The following is a 15,990-nucleotide window of genomic DNA, read 5'->3' as shown; positions in this document are numbered from 1 at the left end:
CTCTTGTCAAACTATAACATTAGCACATTAATTTATAGTGGTTTTAGTACATTAATTTATTTTTATCACATCGAGTCAACATTAGAATTTGCATTGTTCCGCAACCATCACTTTTCAAATATCCCTCATAAACATGAGCAGAGAATAATAACAGTAAAAGAAAATGAATAAATAAATACTTATGTAAAAAAAAAAAAAAAAATTGAATGAATACTGTTTTTATCCCTTGATTTATTAATATGCTCACAAAATAAGATATATATATATATATGTGTGAGTGTGCGCGCTTCTGTGTTATGAAAGAGAGATATATTGAGAGAAAATAAGGCCGGAGAGTGCAAGTATTTAGAGGATATTTAGAGAGAGGGACAAAAAAATGAATTTGAGAGGGAAGAGCAACAACAATCTGAGAAAAAGTCTATAGTCGTTTTATGTAAATAAGGGTGGGCGCTTGTCCAGGCGCTCTAGTCAAACTATAACATTAGCGGATTAAGAATTGGGTTTGATTTTGATATTAATATCTGTAATGATAGACGTTTGTCAATTTATCCAAAAACTTAAAGTATTGAGTAGTGATGCATACTTATCCATTTTTATATATTTCAACTTTCATCCAAATTCAATGTGAGACAAAATCTACCTGTAACAATTTACTTATGTAATATTAAATTTTTAAAGTCTCTAGAGATTTGAGAGTGAGAAGATATAAGAATTTTGATGCAACTAAATTAGTCTATTAGGTTTGAACTTCAAAGTGAAAGTAGTCTCGAATACAACTAAATGATTTGAAACAATTTATTTCTTTCTGCTATATCACTGTATTAAATCATTAATGTATAAAAATATTAAAATTCAATAATGTACTGAAATACTTTATACTTTTAATATATATATATATATATATAAAATATTTTAACAAACTCCGTTGTTTAGTAAGTAAGAATGATTTTTACCAAGTTGGTATGAATTTTATTTTCTTATTTTTATAAAAAGGTTGTATAGTAACATCTGCTTTTTAGCAAATTGATGTATAACATTTTTAATTGTCTAGACTATAGTAGTAACTTAATGGTACTAAAACCTGACATTCGTTGAACTAATTCTATCAATAGTCATATAAAAACGAAAATTTTATGAGTATATTCAATGAGTCTTGAAAGGTTCAGTCGAACCTAGTTGCGGTTGGATTATCTTGCCTACTAGGTATAGATCCGAGCACTTCCCAAGCGAAGACGGGTGCTTGACATGAAATGAATCTAAGACTAAGTCTTGCTCTAATACTAATGGATTAGAGACTTAATAGTATTATTTGATAACTCAATTCAGCGCTTAATTTTGAACGAATTAAGGACTTATTCAATTAAGTGTGTTTAATAATGTAATTTGAATATTATTAAAAATGCTAAACACCTCTTAAAATAAGATAAAAATTTAAGTGAAAGAGATATCACTAATGTTATTAATTTTAAAAAATATTTATTTTTAATTATTACTTAAAAACTCTAGCATTTAAAATTCAATTCTTAAATTTTTTTTTACTATTTAGGCTCCGTTTGCCAAACACTTACATAATAAAAATAAAAAAATATTTTATTAATACAAAAATATTTCCAAAAAAAATATTTTACAGTCAAAATAAAAATATATTTTATTAAAAAAAAATATTTCCAAAAAAAATATTTTACAGTCAAAACAAACACAGCCTTAATATTTAGTTTTATCAAACGCCACTTTTTGATCCAAAAAGTAACACTGTTGTTGGGTAATACGCGCATATGCGTAACCAATCTCTATTTCCTGTTGAAGTATGATATGCGACAAGACCCTCACAGTAGGGCATTTAGGGTTTTTTCTTTTTTTTCATAGGGCATTTAGGGTTCTGTCCACGATTTATGAACACATTTGTTTAGGAGCATGGGTTTACTTGGGGTCCAAACCAACTGGGGCCCATAAAGACTGCTCATTTTCGCAAAAAACCCTTACAAAACCCTCCCCCCCCCCCCCCCCCCCTCTCTCTCTCTCTGAATAAAAGTAGATCATCAATGTCTGCGATAGTTCGATCTAGGGTTTTCTCTACCATTTTGAAGAAAAATCGACGTTTTTCATCGAACATCGTTAAAGATCCTGCCAAAGAACCAATAACTTCCGCTTCATCTATCCTCAACAATCAACCTCCACCACCTCACACTCCTCCTCCTCCGCCGCCTCCGCTTCCGCCTCCGCCTCCACCAGCAGCAGCGGAAATCGGAACAGAGAAGAAGGGATGGAGTTTTCTCAAGTACGGGCTCATTGCAGCTCTCACCGGCGGTGTTGCGTCTACTGGTTACGCCACCTACGGTTTGTGTTCTTTACGTTTTGTCATGTAACTTCTAGATGTCAAATATGTGATATAAGTGGACGGTGCAAGAATATGTGAAGGTTATTTGAACATTCTTGAATCATAGAAATTATGTTTCCTCCAATTTTTTCTTATTGGTAAAAAAAATTCAATAAGCAACAAAATTGGAGGAAACAGCAAATGATTAAAGAAAATAATTTCGGTATATGGCACTAGTTATACATCAATTTCGGTATATTTGTAAATGTATTTTTGTTCATGTATTTATGTGTTCTGAAACCAGAATATTGTTCTTAAATTCGCTTCTATAATTGCACAAGCACGATCTTGAACCATTTAGGTATCGCTGAAAAGTGAATAATTTGAAACCTAACCACAGAACCTAGAATTTCAAGATTCCATTTCTGGTGTTTGGCGCTTGTTCACAATTTTATGAAGTCTTTGATAAAACTAAAAATAAAGTACTCACAATTTTAAGAGCTTAAGTTTGAGTGCTGAAGTTTTAAAGGTAACTGTAAATTGAGATTTTTTTAGATTTTAAGTGTTCTTCACAATCAGTGATAAATGAAGTCACTGTCACTTAAAACTTTTCCTCATTTTAAGTGAAACTTATTTTTTAGGTGACATTTAAAATGCATTATCGAACACACTTAATTAATAACCTTTTAATCCATTCAAAATTAAGTGTTGAATTGGGTTATCAAACAACACCAAAATGAAAATAACTCAGAGAATGTAGATATTTTAAAACATAAAGAACAAAAGATAACATAGAGAATTATGTGTTTATGTGTGCGCATAATACACTGGTAGATGTAACTCACATATGTGCATATATATAGGGAAATTAATTAGCACTTCAAAAAAAAAAAAAGCCTCTGACACTCCACTTTCTTTGATATTTACATCAAGAAGTCGAGTGCCTACATTTCAATATACTCAATTCATTTACAAACTAAAAATGTGCTTATATTGCAAATATGTTTGTCGATATGAATGTCCTCTACATGCTTATGTAAGTGCCTTTCCTGCATCTTGGTATTTGTAAACTAAATAATGTTCATAGTTTGATTCAATCAAATGAGAAAGAAAATGGCATACTACAAGAAAAACAATTTTTAGTGCAAAGAATCTATATCGAAATAAATGGAGTTCTTACAGGAACTTGCTTCTAATTATGCTACTTATGGTTTAGTTCTTCCTGTAATAGTCAATTTTGTTATTTCTTTGTTTAATCTCTCTCTCTTTCTCTTCCTTACTTATACATCTGGAACTATCTCTTATATCTGATATGCAAATGTTATTAGAAGTAAAAATATATTATTTATGCATGTAATACCAAAATTGTTGATAATTCTTGTAAAGTGTAAACCTTTTTCTCTTTGCGGACGTTAATTGAATAAGAAGGGATTTAGTAAAAATTACTTCATGGTATTTCCAGAGCACTATTACGGATCAGAGAAGTTTAGAACATTTAAAGTGTGGCGGTTTGGCAATGGCTGAATAATTACATTCCTTTTATTTTTTATTTTTATATTAAATATCTACAATTTATAGTCCTGAGCCTTTAGCTCAATTTCTCAAGTCGTTGGGACAATAGTGGGCATGTGAGTTGGCGGTGTACATGTACTTAGAAACAAAATATTTTCTTTATTTATGTAAAGTTTAAATGCTGTGGGATCCATAATCTCAGCACTAGTAACTTTACATTAGAGGAAGGAACAAACTATTTTTTAGAACACTCTAGAAGAAACATTTTTTACTGAAAGAAGAAAGAGAATGGATTTAGTATAAATAATATCAAACTACTCTTAGAGCTCTCTAGAATTGAGAACCCTGAGAATTTTGGAACATTTTTAGCTTGAAGGTTTAACAGTCCAGAAACATTTAACACTCCTATTTGGTGTTTTAGAAACCAAAAATGTTGGTAATTGATACTTATCAAAAAAAAAAAAAAAAAACGTTGGTAATTGATAATTCATGTTAATTGTAAATGATGTAAGATCGGTGTTCTGTGCACTAATAACTTTATATCAGAGCGGAAGGAACAACTTAGAGAAATAAGATTGAAAATTTTAAGAGAGAGAATGGAAGTAGGAGTGAGAAGCCTTGGCAATTGCAATGACACCAAAGAAAATATGCACTTCATATCACAGGCTCACAGCTAATATAATTAAAGGATTTCCTTATTCTATTTTCGAAGAGAAGGCCAATTCTTCACCTTATATGAAGTTCTAGAGATGGGATACCAAGGGAAGTTTCTGAACAAGCAATCTGGTGGCCAAATTTGACAAAATGGTTTGGACCATTTTAAACTCATTAGATTCACAAACCCTGCCATAAAATACATAAGTAAGCTCACAGTCAAAAGTCCAACATGGAAGCCCATTCTACTGCCCAAAACCAAAATCTAGGAAGCACGGACACTCCAAAATGGGCGAAGAATCCGTGTCGGACATGCCAAAAAACGTGTCTGGAATTTTTTATTTTTTCTGAATTTTCGGGCACGACACGGACACTCCGCGGACACGGCACGGACACTTCTGGAATTTTTTTTTTTTTGAATGCTGATATGTTCTTTTTTTTGTTTTTTACTACCCTTTTGGTATTGTAAATGGTAAAAGTCCTAGGTCAAATGATGGATGGGAATAGATGATAGTACACTGACTTCGTTTTTGTATCTTTTTTGGGGACTAGCCTTTAGGTTTTTGTGAATATTAAGTGCTAACAGTAAAGTCCTGAATGTTAAACAGTCCTGAATGTTAATAGTCTAAGAAGCACTGATACGGATACGACACGACACGGACACGGCAAATCCAAAAAAATTAGGACACTGACACGGCGAATAGTGTGTGTATATATATATATATATATTCCAACCTAAACATATCAGTGTTTTTTTAAAAAAATTATTAATGCTGATATATATATATATATATATATATATATATATATATATATATATCACTGATATGTTAGTATATATATATATCAGTATCTTTAGGACACGGATACGGCGAATTGTGGCATCTTTAGGTTAGTATAGATATATATCAGCATCTTTAGGGTAGTACAAAACAAAGAATAGAACACATCAGCATTAAAAAAAAAAAAAATGAAATATCAGCATTAAAAAAAAAAAAAAAAAAAATTCCAGAAAAGTGTGTCCGAGCTGTCCAAGCCGTGTCCGAAAATTAAAAAAAATAAAAAAATTCCAGACACGTTTTTTGGCGTGTCCGACATGTGTCGGGGCGTGTCTGACGCGTATCCGTGTCCGACACGTGTCGGACACGGATTCTTCGCCCATTTTGGAGTGTCCGTGCTTCTTAGTTAATAGTCCTTTCTGTCTATGCTTTTGTATTTGGAGTAAAGTTGCAATGACGATTAAATTATACTAGTTATTATTCTAATGTCTTGTTTTTTATTTGGTTTTATAATTCTGCAACATTGTTCTTTTATAGTTTATTAGTTATGAGTTATGATTTGTGTTTTTTTTTTTTTCATTGTGAGGTTGATGAAAAATAGCAACACTTAGTAATTTTTAAAGTACTACATCATATATATATATATACTATTCGTCGTGTCCGTGTCCTAATTTTTTTGGATTTGCCGTGTCGTCGTGTCGGTGTCGTGTCATATCCGTGCTTCTTAGACCAAAATTATCGAAGTGATGTTAAAAATTTAAAACATAAAAACAGCAATACAATTTAAAGGTAGTTCATCGCTTTGGCAACTTCTACATTAGAATGTTTCCAAGTGACAATATTGGCCTTGAATCCAATTATCCTTTTTTTTTTTCCCCCCCCTAGTATATTCTAAATCTTTCCTGTATATTATTTGCATCAGTATATCTCTCCTTTTTCCTCCTCCTCCCTATCTCTCTCTCTCTCTCTCTCTTCTTCTTCTTCTTTGGAGATCTTCTTGAACGAAACAAAGAAAGGGGATTGATGACTCTTGAATCAGTCTAGCGATTCTTGAACACTGTAAGGAGATTTCAGAGAATTTAGAACATGCATAGCATGAAGGTTTGATAATAACTGTAACTTAACAGTCCTATTTAGTTCTGTATTTGTTATTGTAGAAAAAAATTATATCTTGGTCTTTATGGATGTTAATATTTTCCTCTTTTAAATTTTTTTTTTCTGTTGCTAATTTTGCTTTGTATTGGTCATCACTTAATATTGCTTAAATTTGGGTGATTTTTTTTTTTTGAAAGTTTGAATTTGGGTGATGTTGCAAAGTCAATTTCTTGTTATGAAATGCAGAAGACGCTAAAAAATAGTAATGAAGGGCTCATGGTGTCAAGGGCTTTGACTAGTTTATAAACAAAATGCTGTTGCTTGGCATATTGACCAATAATTCATTACTCACTACGATCGCAATCATATCTGTTGTTTATTTGCAGCTTATACTTTGGATGAGGTGGATGAGAAGACAAAGACGTTGCGTGCATCTGCAAATTATACCATAGGGGATGGTGCATCTGCTCTTGATGTGAGTCTGCATAACATTCTATTATTTGGCTGTAAATTATGTATTTGGGATTGTAATTTTTAGTAATATCGACATGGTGGTGGACTTGCAATTTCAAATCCCAGAGAATTTAAGAAATCCCAGAGAAATTAAGTGTTTTAACCAGGCAAGAAGCTGTTTTGGTCATGAAGCAATTTTAGGAGTCAAGAATATCAATCTATTGATATAGAAGAACATATATTTTGAAAAAAGGAGCTACTTTGCTCACGAAGTTATTACTTGATTAGTTCATCAACTATTGTGATAACAGACATTGTTTAGTTGATTGAGTGCCAATTTCTCTTTCAAGTGCAAATAATTGAACTATTATATGTTTTTGCCAATGTTTTGTATTACCTTACCATTTACACTATAGCTAGTCCCCTAAATGACAAGAATTGAACAACCCTTGACCCTCTCCCTTTCTTTTAAATGTCGTGCCGAACGCTCCCCTACTTTGCTACCACAGCTTTGGGATGGACAGTCTTGTTAGTTTGTGTGTGGATATAGGTGCATGCAAGGATTTGTGTATCTAATTGGAGTCTCATTTTTATGGTACAAATACACTACCATTGTTACTTCAATGGTTTTAAGGTTATGAAACACAGAGAATAACATTTTGCTGTCAATCACTTGTGCAGAAATTTCAAGGTTCGCTCTATTCTGCTGCAATGACAGGTCGGGTTTGTTTTCATATTCATATTACTAATCAAATACTTTGTTCCTCCTTTTATGTTCATGCGTTCTATTCCTCGAAGATTATGTATTGTCTTCTTATGGACTGAGCATCTATTGCTAGGTATATTATACTTAATTGTTAATTCTAACTGATTAGTTTATTTCAATATAGATCTATTTTATTGTTCAGTATTTTTCTTTCAAAGCAGTAATATAAATATCATCATTTTGTAAGACAGACACTTGTTAGCCTTGCCTATGTTTGCTAAATTCAGCTACTGAAGTGAAAAGGAGAGGTGTATCAGTTTTTTTTCTTCAAGAAATGCCCTTAGAATGTGTGAACATCTAGAACTACCTAATCTTTATTGAAGTTTGTTCTTGTTGTTATGCAAAAGAAAGAGATATTTTAACTGTTCCAAGATTTAGAATGCTGAAGAACTCAAAGATTACTAATATTGTCATTTTTGTTATAGTAGTTTTCCAGAGCTAGTAATGTGGAAACTGGATGTTCCATGGATGAGTTTGTTTGCATGTGACATAGGTGGTTGTGGCACAAACAGTGTGCCCCCAATTTGTTTCCTTTCTTCTCAATTTGTGGCTTGTTACCCATCAAATGACAAAACCATGCCTTAGGATAGGAGATGCTTCACACAGAAATGTTAGGGTCATTGCTATATGTTTAGCTTTATGTACGTTCTACAGTTCTACTGTCTCCACTGGCAAAATGACATTTACATACTCCACAATGTTGTTTTGTTAATTGCGAAATTCCAATTTCAGCTTATGCCTTGTGACCATCATCATTATCATATTGCCATTCTTTCCTTACTATCAATTATCATCATAAGTTTGCCTCCTTTCTGTGTATTTCAGTGCCTGCTAAGTCAGTTGAACTTTACTTAGATTTGAGGAGGTCGATTGAGGAGCATGTTCGAGTAAGTAGTTATATACTTTATATTGACTGGTACTTTATCTTGTTTTCCATTGCTTTTTCTTATTTTTCTTTATTCTTTCTTTCATTTTTTGTTTGGAACGAATCTAAAGTCTTCTTGATTCGTTATAGGGTTTTACGGAACCAACCTCAGATAAGCTCCTTCCTGATTTGCACCCCATGGAGCAGCATGTGTTTACACTTGTGTTAGATGTCAACGAGACACTATTATACTCTGATTGGAAGGTAAGGTTTGACTCTTAATGGTTTGATTTATTATTTTTTCTTTATTTTAACTCTTTTAAAAATTGATAGAATGGTTGTATGGCATTACTACAGACATTTATTATGGATATGTTTTATCATCATGTGCAATGGTTTATTTTTTGACTCTCCTTTTGGAGCTATGATAGTCCTACAAAAGATTTCAGTTATTCCAAATGGTTTAGCATGGTTGATTTGTTTATATGTTGCATGATGTTAATGTCTTTATTTATCTATTTATTCCTTTTTTCACTTTGTAAAGCGTGATAGAGGCTGGCGAACATTCAAAAGGCCTGGAGTTGATGCCTTTTTGGAACATCTGGCTCAGTTTTATGAAATTATAGTGTATTCAGACCTGCCGAGTATGGTAATTTTGATTCTTTATTCCCTATATTGTGTCATCATTTATTTAGGTTGTAAGTTTCACCATTAACACTAACGTTGTTTTTCTTGCATATGCAGTATGTTGATCCTGTTGTTGACAGGTTGGATTCGAAGCAATGTATAAGATATAGGCTATCGAGGAGTGCAACTAGATATCAAGACGGGAAGCATTATAGAGTAAGTTGATAATTTTCCTCACATATTACATGTGACATTTATTTTATCACATAGTTTTCCAGAGCTTTTGTGGTCATCATAATATGCTGCTTCTTTTTCCTTCATAGGAGATTGTCATATAGTTTGTTATTATACCAAATTATCCATTTGATGTTGTGCCCCTACATGTATATTTGTGTCGATTATGGGGAATCTTTTTAATTTTTGTAAAGAAATATGATATTATTTTAAAATATCATTGCTCTTTAAATTAAAAATGTGGTTCATGTGTAGGTGCTGTGTATGCATTTTAGTGTTAAAAGAGTTTGCACCTAGTAATGGAGCTGGCTGTGCTTTGTGCTTGAATGCATTGTTCAACTATCATGTTGATCCACATTGCACTGCTAAACTCTGGTTCTGTTCCATCCTTCCGATTTATTTTATATATCCACATGTTTGGATTCTTGCAATCATGGACTGCAACTTTGACTTTGCTTGGTGGTGTTGAATTGTTTGGTGACAAAGGTGCTAAAAATAGTTTCACAAAGTAATCTGTTTTTCTATCTTTGAGTTCTGAATTGTGCAATTAGTAGACAGTTTTGTTGTCTGTCCAAAATGAATCCGGCAACAATGTTTATTGTTTTTGGAGCTCTTTCAAACAGCCATGTTTCTTACTTTGTGGTGCTTACCTTATTTACTCAAGTTTTGTTCATTTTCATGCTATACAAACAATTATATAATGAATTAGAGTAATGATAGGCAACGCGAAAGAGAAAATGCGAAAACTCCCCGAATCTGATTTGGCTAGGCCACGTCATTACGTTAGAGTTAAAAAGAAAAGTTAAGTTATCTCTTACATGGAAACTGAAAGGAAAAAAACACAGGAAAGAAACAAAAAAAAAAAAAGGAAAAAAAAGAAAAGAAAACATGGTGCTTCCTCTTTCCCCTTAAACTAAAAACTCTCCAAAATTGGAGGGAGAGAGCAAAAGATAAAATCACTAACTGGAAATTACTTGGTAAAAATTCGAACTATACAATTTGAATATGTCAAATCATTTTAATAGTCGAAACTTCCTTAATTATTGATTTTAACAAAACAAATACAGTATCATTTATAATCTGTTATGTATTGTGATTTAGGATTATGGTAATGGGGAAGAGGAAGAGATTTTAGTTTCCAGTTAATGAGAGGAAAGAGGAAGCACTATTCTTTTTCCATCTTTATTTTTATTTATTTATTTTTTTTCCCCCTTTCAGTTTTACCATGTAAGAGATGACTCTTTCTTTTTTAACTCTGACGTGGCTTAGCCAAGTGGCCCAAGTCAGATTTGGGGAGTTTTCGCGTTTTCTCTTTCGCGTTATCTATCATTCCTCAATGAATTAAGTGACACAAATAAAAATTATCTTATTAATTACCATGTAGAAAGTGTAATGATCCTTTTACTTTTTGGGGCGCTTACATGGCCCAAGGTTGTCAAAATCGCGATCCTGGATCGTAGAATCGCACGATTCTACGATCTTACCAATCCAAAACGAGTCAACTCGTATAGAAATTGCTCCCTGTGCATAATCGTATAGAATCGTGTTGAATCGTAGTAGAATCGCAAATAGAAGATTCTGAGATATTTTTTGTTTGGGCTTTGTTTTTGGGTCTGGTTCACTTTCTTAAGTGTTGGGTTCTCTAAATAAGAAAGGTCCACAGTTTTGGGGCCCAAAAAAAGTCCATATAAATAAGAAAAAAAAAAAACTATTTAGCCCTAATCCCCAATTCTATTTTTTATTTTTTATTTTATTTTATTTTATTTTCTTCTGTTGCTGTTCAAATTTTTTATTTTTTTTCCCTGTTTCTGATCAATTGTTTATTTTTTTTTAAGCATGAAGAATGGACCCTTTAATTCTGTTCTGTACTTTACTTCTTTACATTATGTTTTGTAACTAATAACTATGTTTAGTTCCTTTTCTATTTTATTTGTGTTCTCTTCTTTTAAGGGAGCTGTTGGAAGTTTGGATTAGGATTTGGGATTTGTGAACTTATGTGATGGATTAGGATTCAAACCTTGATCTTCTCACACACCTCACAACTTACAAATTGTATAGTTGTCATGAGAGCTCTACCTTTTGAGCTACATTCCCTTTTATATTATATTTGAACTTTGGAATGGTACCTTCATAATTTTTATTTTATTTTTTTTAATTTTTTTTTTTTTAAATTTTTGTGTGTGTGTGTGTGTGTTTTGGCCTTATTCTTGCTATATTTTACACATTATATTGTTTAAGAAGTTAGTTTGAATTATTTTTTTCACTAGTTGGTAGAATCTTATGATTTTCGATCCGATTCTACGATTCCGATTCTACGGAGCCCAAAACGATTTTACGTAGAATCCCGATTTTAACAACCTTGCATGGCCAATCTTTTCATTATTCGTTATAGTATCATCCCACATTTCTGGGTAAAAGAGAAATGAGGTTAGATTATGCTAATCAATTTATCAAATTTCCCATGTCACTCTATACACCACTTTTAGTAATTATATATTCCTGTTTTTGCTGACAAATTGGGATGGGCTGTAGAGTTCTGGTCCAGTTTATTATAACTCATGTTTAAGGTAGAAGGATGCTTGTTCTAGTCAAGGGGGTTCACAGGTCTGAATGGAAAAAAGTGAGTCATGAAGCATGCTTCAGAGTTATCTTTGGGTAAAACTCCAGTCTTCGAAATCTGGTTTCCTATGTTGTTGGTAGTTTGAGGGGGATCGATAATTCCCTAATATAGGTTTCTGTAATCTCTTAAATTTTATACTGACATTTAACCCTTTGCTTTCTCTCAAAGAGAGTTCAAGAGTGAGAGACATAGGTTTAACCTAGACATGTGGTTGAATTGTTTATGGTAGTTTGAGGAGAATTTTTATTTTTTATTTTTTTTGTATCATTTTAATATATACTAAGTTTAGAATGAACATACCTGTGACTGTATATAATTCTACCTCGTGAAGCATTGTTCAGATGGATGCTTCATACTTGATAGATACAACTTGCCATATTACTTTCATGAAAAGGAGAAATGCTCTTAATAAGGTGTTCCTGGTGGCAGGATCTTTCAAAGCTGAATAGAGACCCTTCAAGGATTCTTTACGTGAGTGGTCATGCACTTGAAAGTAGCCTTCAGCCAGAGAACAATGTACCAATTAAGCCGTGGAAGGTTGAAGAAGATGATACAGCACTGTTGGATCTTATCCCGTTTCTTGAATGTGAGCATCCTGTCATTATCAGACTATATTATATATTTATAGAAGGCACTATTGTGTTCTTGATGATCATGTTTGTCGAATTTACTGCTTACACTTATGTTAGATGTCAGGATTAATTATCTGCATGGTTTGCTGCAGATGTTGCTATACATAGACCAGCTGATATCCGTCCTGTACTAGCCTCTTATCAAGGGCGTGATATTGGTAAAGAGTTCATTGAGCGTTCCAAAGAGCTCCAGAGGTAAAAGTATCTTCCAATATGTGTGTTTACTATTTGCAGACGCGTAGTTGAACACTTACAATTATGTTTAGCCAACTACCTTTGTAAGGTACTGGTTAAATAAGCTCTGGCTATGGACCTTGTGGTTTCTGTTCAAAATGCTACATATTCCTTCCATATTTCAAATTTTGCATGGATTTTATATATATGTATGTGACTTGCTAATTGGATCTTATTCTGTTATATCTTTAACGGTGTCTTGAGCTGTATTTTTCATTGTGTAACTCAACACACGGGAGATCCTGCTTGATTAGGTTTTATGCATCTAATTTAAGTGGGTTATCAAGGAAGTATTCATTAGTTGAATTTCTTGATTTTGTGTGCTCCTTATTTAAGCATTTGAAAATAACGTTGGCGAGAAGGATGCCACTTAACAATGTTATGGGTGGAAGAGAAGTGAGGGATACGGGATTAGAGTGGATTTGTTGGATGTATGGGATTATTTGTAGGATTTTTAAATCACTCTATTTTCTTGTGAATACCATTTTTTAGGAATGATTAATTTGTAGCAGTGCTGCTTTTGAAAACTAGTTGACTGTATAGTACTTGACTAGAAATTTGTGATGCAAACTTCCCTTTTGTTTATGAAATTTATGTTTTCTAATGTTAGGATTGCAATTGATACCTCATTTCACTGATTTGGAGATCTTCGTGATTGCTCCATTTTACAATATACGTTCCATGCTGTCTAATTTTCGGATAATAAATTGTTGATTTACATAGGCATTTGTCTCCTCTCATTTAGGAAGCCAAATTGACTGCGTACCGTTTATTGATAGTACTTGAACACCCACATTGATGGACCTCTCGTGAATGGATCATTTTGATTTGTAGATGATAGTAAATGGAAGCTGTCCATTTATGCCCATCAATGGAGATGTCCTATCTAGCTTAGACTACACTTGCGGGTGTTATGATAACATCGTTTGGCTGACATTCTAATTTGGTCTTTGATGCAGGCGGAAGCAAGGGCAAAAGCCACAAGGCCGTTTTTGGAGACATTGAGGTCAGAGTTTCGGTGGATTAGTTGTCAGGAACTATATAGGATTTAGTCCCATTATGGTGAAAGAAACAGATGAATTGGAGAACTGCCGAATTATAAACAATTTTTTTGTATAGGCTGATTTTTGTTTGAGGGAGAAATCTATTAGTCTAATGACACATCCCTAGTTTTTCATTACCTTCAATTTATGGCTATGTATGTCGGCATGAAAAGTGGTTAACTAGAGATGTTATTTGAAATCAGGAAGATTGGACGGTGTCGATCGTATGTTTTTGTCAATCTTGCTTTTTTCTGTCTTATATATGTTATCAAATATGTGGACATGCATGTTAGCATAGTAAAACCGGTTAATTCGCAGGTTGGATTGATGATATTTGATCATTTTGGCTAGTTAATTGTGGTTTAGCAACCAAATCACACACACACACACACACACACATATATATATGGTTATGCTGTCCACTTGGTTCGATTAGCCTTGCACGGATCAAAGGCCGTTAATTTGTGGGTGCAATATCTTGATCATCGGTAAGTACTGTTTTACTGGAGTTCTGTATTGCCGACTGGAAGCTATGTTGTGTATATGGGTTCTCTGACGAGCAATACATTTGTGAACATTAATTAAGGAAAATTATAGAGATTTTGATTTGTTTAGCTTAATTGTGTTATCGAATGAGGTGTTCATTTGGTTTGATGTGGTTTAATTTCATTTTGTCATTTGTGTTAAATGATTTATATTTTTTTGGAAAATTTGAAAATTTTATCAAATTATTGAGTTTACTTCAAATTCAAATTCACAACCATTGAAGGTTGGGTTGGGCTGCTTCCCTCTCTGGTTGGCTTTTGTTTGGGCCCTATTGTGGTCTTGTCTTATTTTATGTGAGTGTCTTTTGGGCTTGTTGACTGGGCCCACCGAAACTGTTTGGTGGATCGGTCCATTTTTCTTTTATATTCTGTACAGTATTCTTTTTTCCTGATACAATTAACAATAATAACATTGTCCGGTACAACATTGTTGCTGGGATTTTAATTTTGTAAGAAAAAAAAAAATTTGTCTGAAAATGACGGAATTCAAAATGGAAATGGATTTAGTAAGAAATTTCATGCCACAACCATTGTTCGCAGTGTTACAAGTGGCTTGAAGCTGACCAAGGAAAAGTTCGTGGCTTGTGGGAAGAAAAAAACATGACTAACGGTGCTTTTCGTGGTGCAATTCTATTATTATGCTGAGTGCGAATTAGTTGACATTTATTTTATTTTATTATAAAGTTTTAATTTATTTCTGTTTTCTATGCTAAGATATGCTCATAGATGATTTAGATGTCAGCTAGATGTATATAAATAAAACTTTATATTTATATATGTTTACACCATAACTATCGACCATTTCATGTTTGGAAATGTTGTCATGGCCAATTCTGATGGAAGGGTGGTCGTTTCCGGTGGAAGGGTGACATGCAAAAAAGGATGCAATCATGAAGTGACACGTGTGACTTTCCAAGTGGGCATGTGGCGGGCGGAGAAGGAAGCAGTTTTCTACGGTTGAAATGTTGTTACTGAATGGGACACGTGTCAACAAAAGAAGAAAGTAGTTACATGCAAGTTAAGAGGCAGTTAGGAGATCGTGGTCCATTCCATTTGGCACTTTCAGAACGTGGCTAGAAGCCTTCAATTAGAATTAAACCACCAAAACCACTCATTCAAAGCTGCAATTCATGGGACATCATGTTCTTACACGTGCCAACACTGTGAGAAGACTAAGGGGGACATGGGACACGTGGCAAAAATTAGACATTCCACATGGCACAAATCGGATGTTCCACTTGGCACAAATCGGACGTTCCACTTGGAAACATCTCAACAATAGATGGAACTGCCACTAGCTATAAATAAAAGACTTGGACAGAATAAAAGACATCTCCACACAGATCAAACTCCTATTTTAATTTTCTCTTCATTTCATTTCATGCAATTTATCTTTTCATAGTGTAATCTTACTTTTTGAGCACTTTAATTTCTCGCATGCGTATTTCAATTCCTTTAATTTCCAGAACTTGTACTTCAGTTCCCAGTTTAATGAATTTCAGACATTCAATTAAGTTCATTTCAATATTCTAGCAGCATTTTCACTGAGCATTTTCATTTTTCCATTTTAGAAGTCCTTTTCCATAAAGGCAAAAAGAACCTAGCGAGAGCAGT

The 15,990-nt window shown here is 33.2% G+C and overlaps 1 protein-coding gene across 1 annotated transcript; it reads left to right on the top strand.

The window, feature by feature from the left end:
- The first annotated feature begins 1,832 nt into the window (after positions 1 to 1,832).
- Positions 1,833 to 14,090, top strand: LOC132298826 (mitochondrial import inner membrane translocase subunit TIM50-like). The gene is made up of 10 exons (XM_059795175.1): positions 1,833 to 2,337; positions 6,744 to 6,832; positions 7,492 to 7,528; positions 8,402 to 8,463; positions 8,592 to 8,705; positions 8,986 to 9,090; positions 9,186 to 9,284; positions 12,352 to 12,508; positions 12,647 to 12,749; positions 13,748 to 14,090. The coding sequence occupies exons 1-10, from the start codon at positions 2,043 to 2,045 to the stop codon at positions 13,791 to 13,793; spliced, it is 1,107 nt and encodes a 368-aa protein (XP_059651158.1). The 5' UTR covers positions 1,833 to 2,042; the 3' UTR covers positions 13,794 to 14,090.
- Positions 14,091 to 15,990: the final 1,900 nt, after the last annotated feature.

This window comes from Cornus florida, unplaced genomic scaffold (genome assembly GCF_030987335.1).
Source record: "Cornus florida cultivar Cherokee Brave unplaced genomic scaffold, ASM3098733v1 CherokeeBrave_3.0.0_Hap2_Chr01, whole genome shotgun sequence".
Lineage (NCBI taxonomy): Eukaryota > Viridiplantae > Streptophyta > Magnoliopsida > Cornales > Cornaceae > Cornus > Cornus florida.
Note: the sequence above shows the minus strand (reverse complement) of the source record. Positions and strands in the feature narration are given on the sequence as shown.

Excerpts from the sequence above, each read along its gene's own strand:
- LOC132298826 (XM_059795175.1), top strand. The coding sequence starts at position 2,043 with ATGTCTGCGATAGTTCGATCTAGGGTTTTCTCTACCATTTTGAAGAAA. Across the intron at positions 8,464-8,591 it reads CGATTGAGGAGCATGTTCGA|GGTTTTACGGAACCAACCTC; the intron begins GTAAGTAGTTAT and ends GATTCGTTATAG. Across the intron at positions 9,091-9,185 it reads ATTCAGACCTGCCGAGTATG|TATGTTGATCCTGTTGTTGA; the intron begins GTAATTTTGATT and ends TTGCATATGCAG.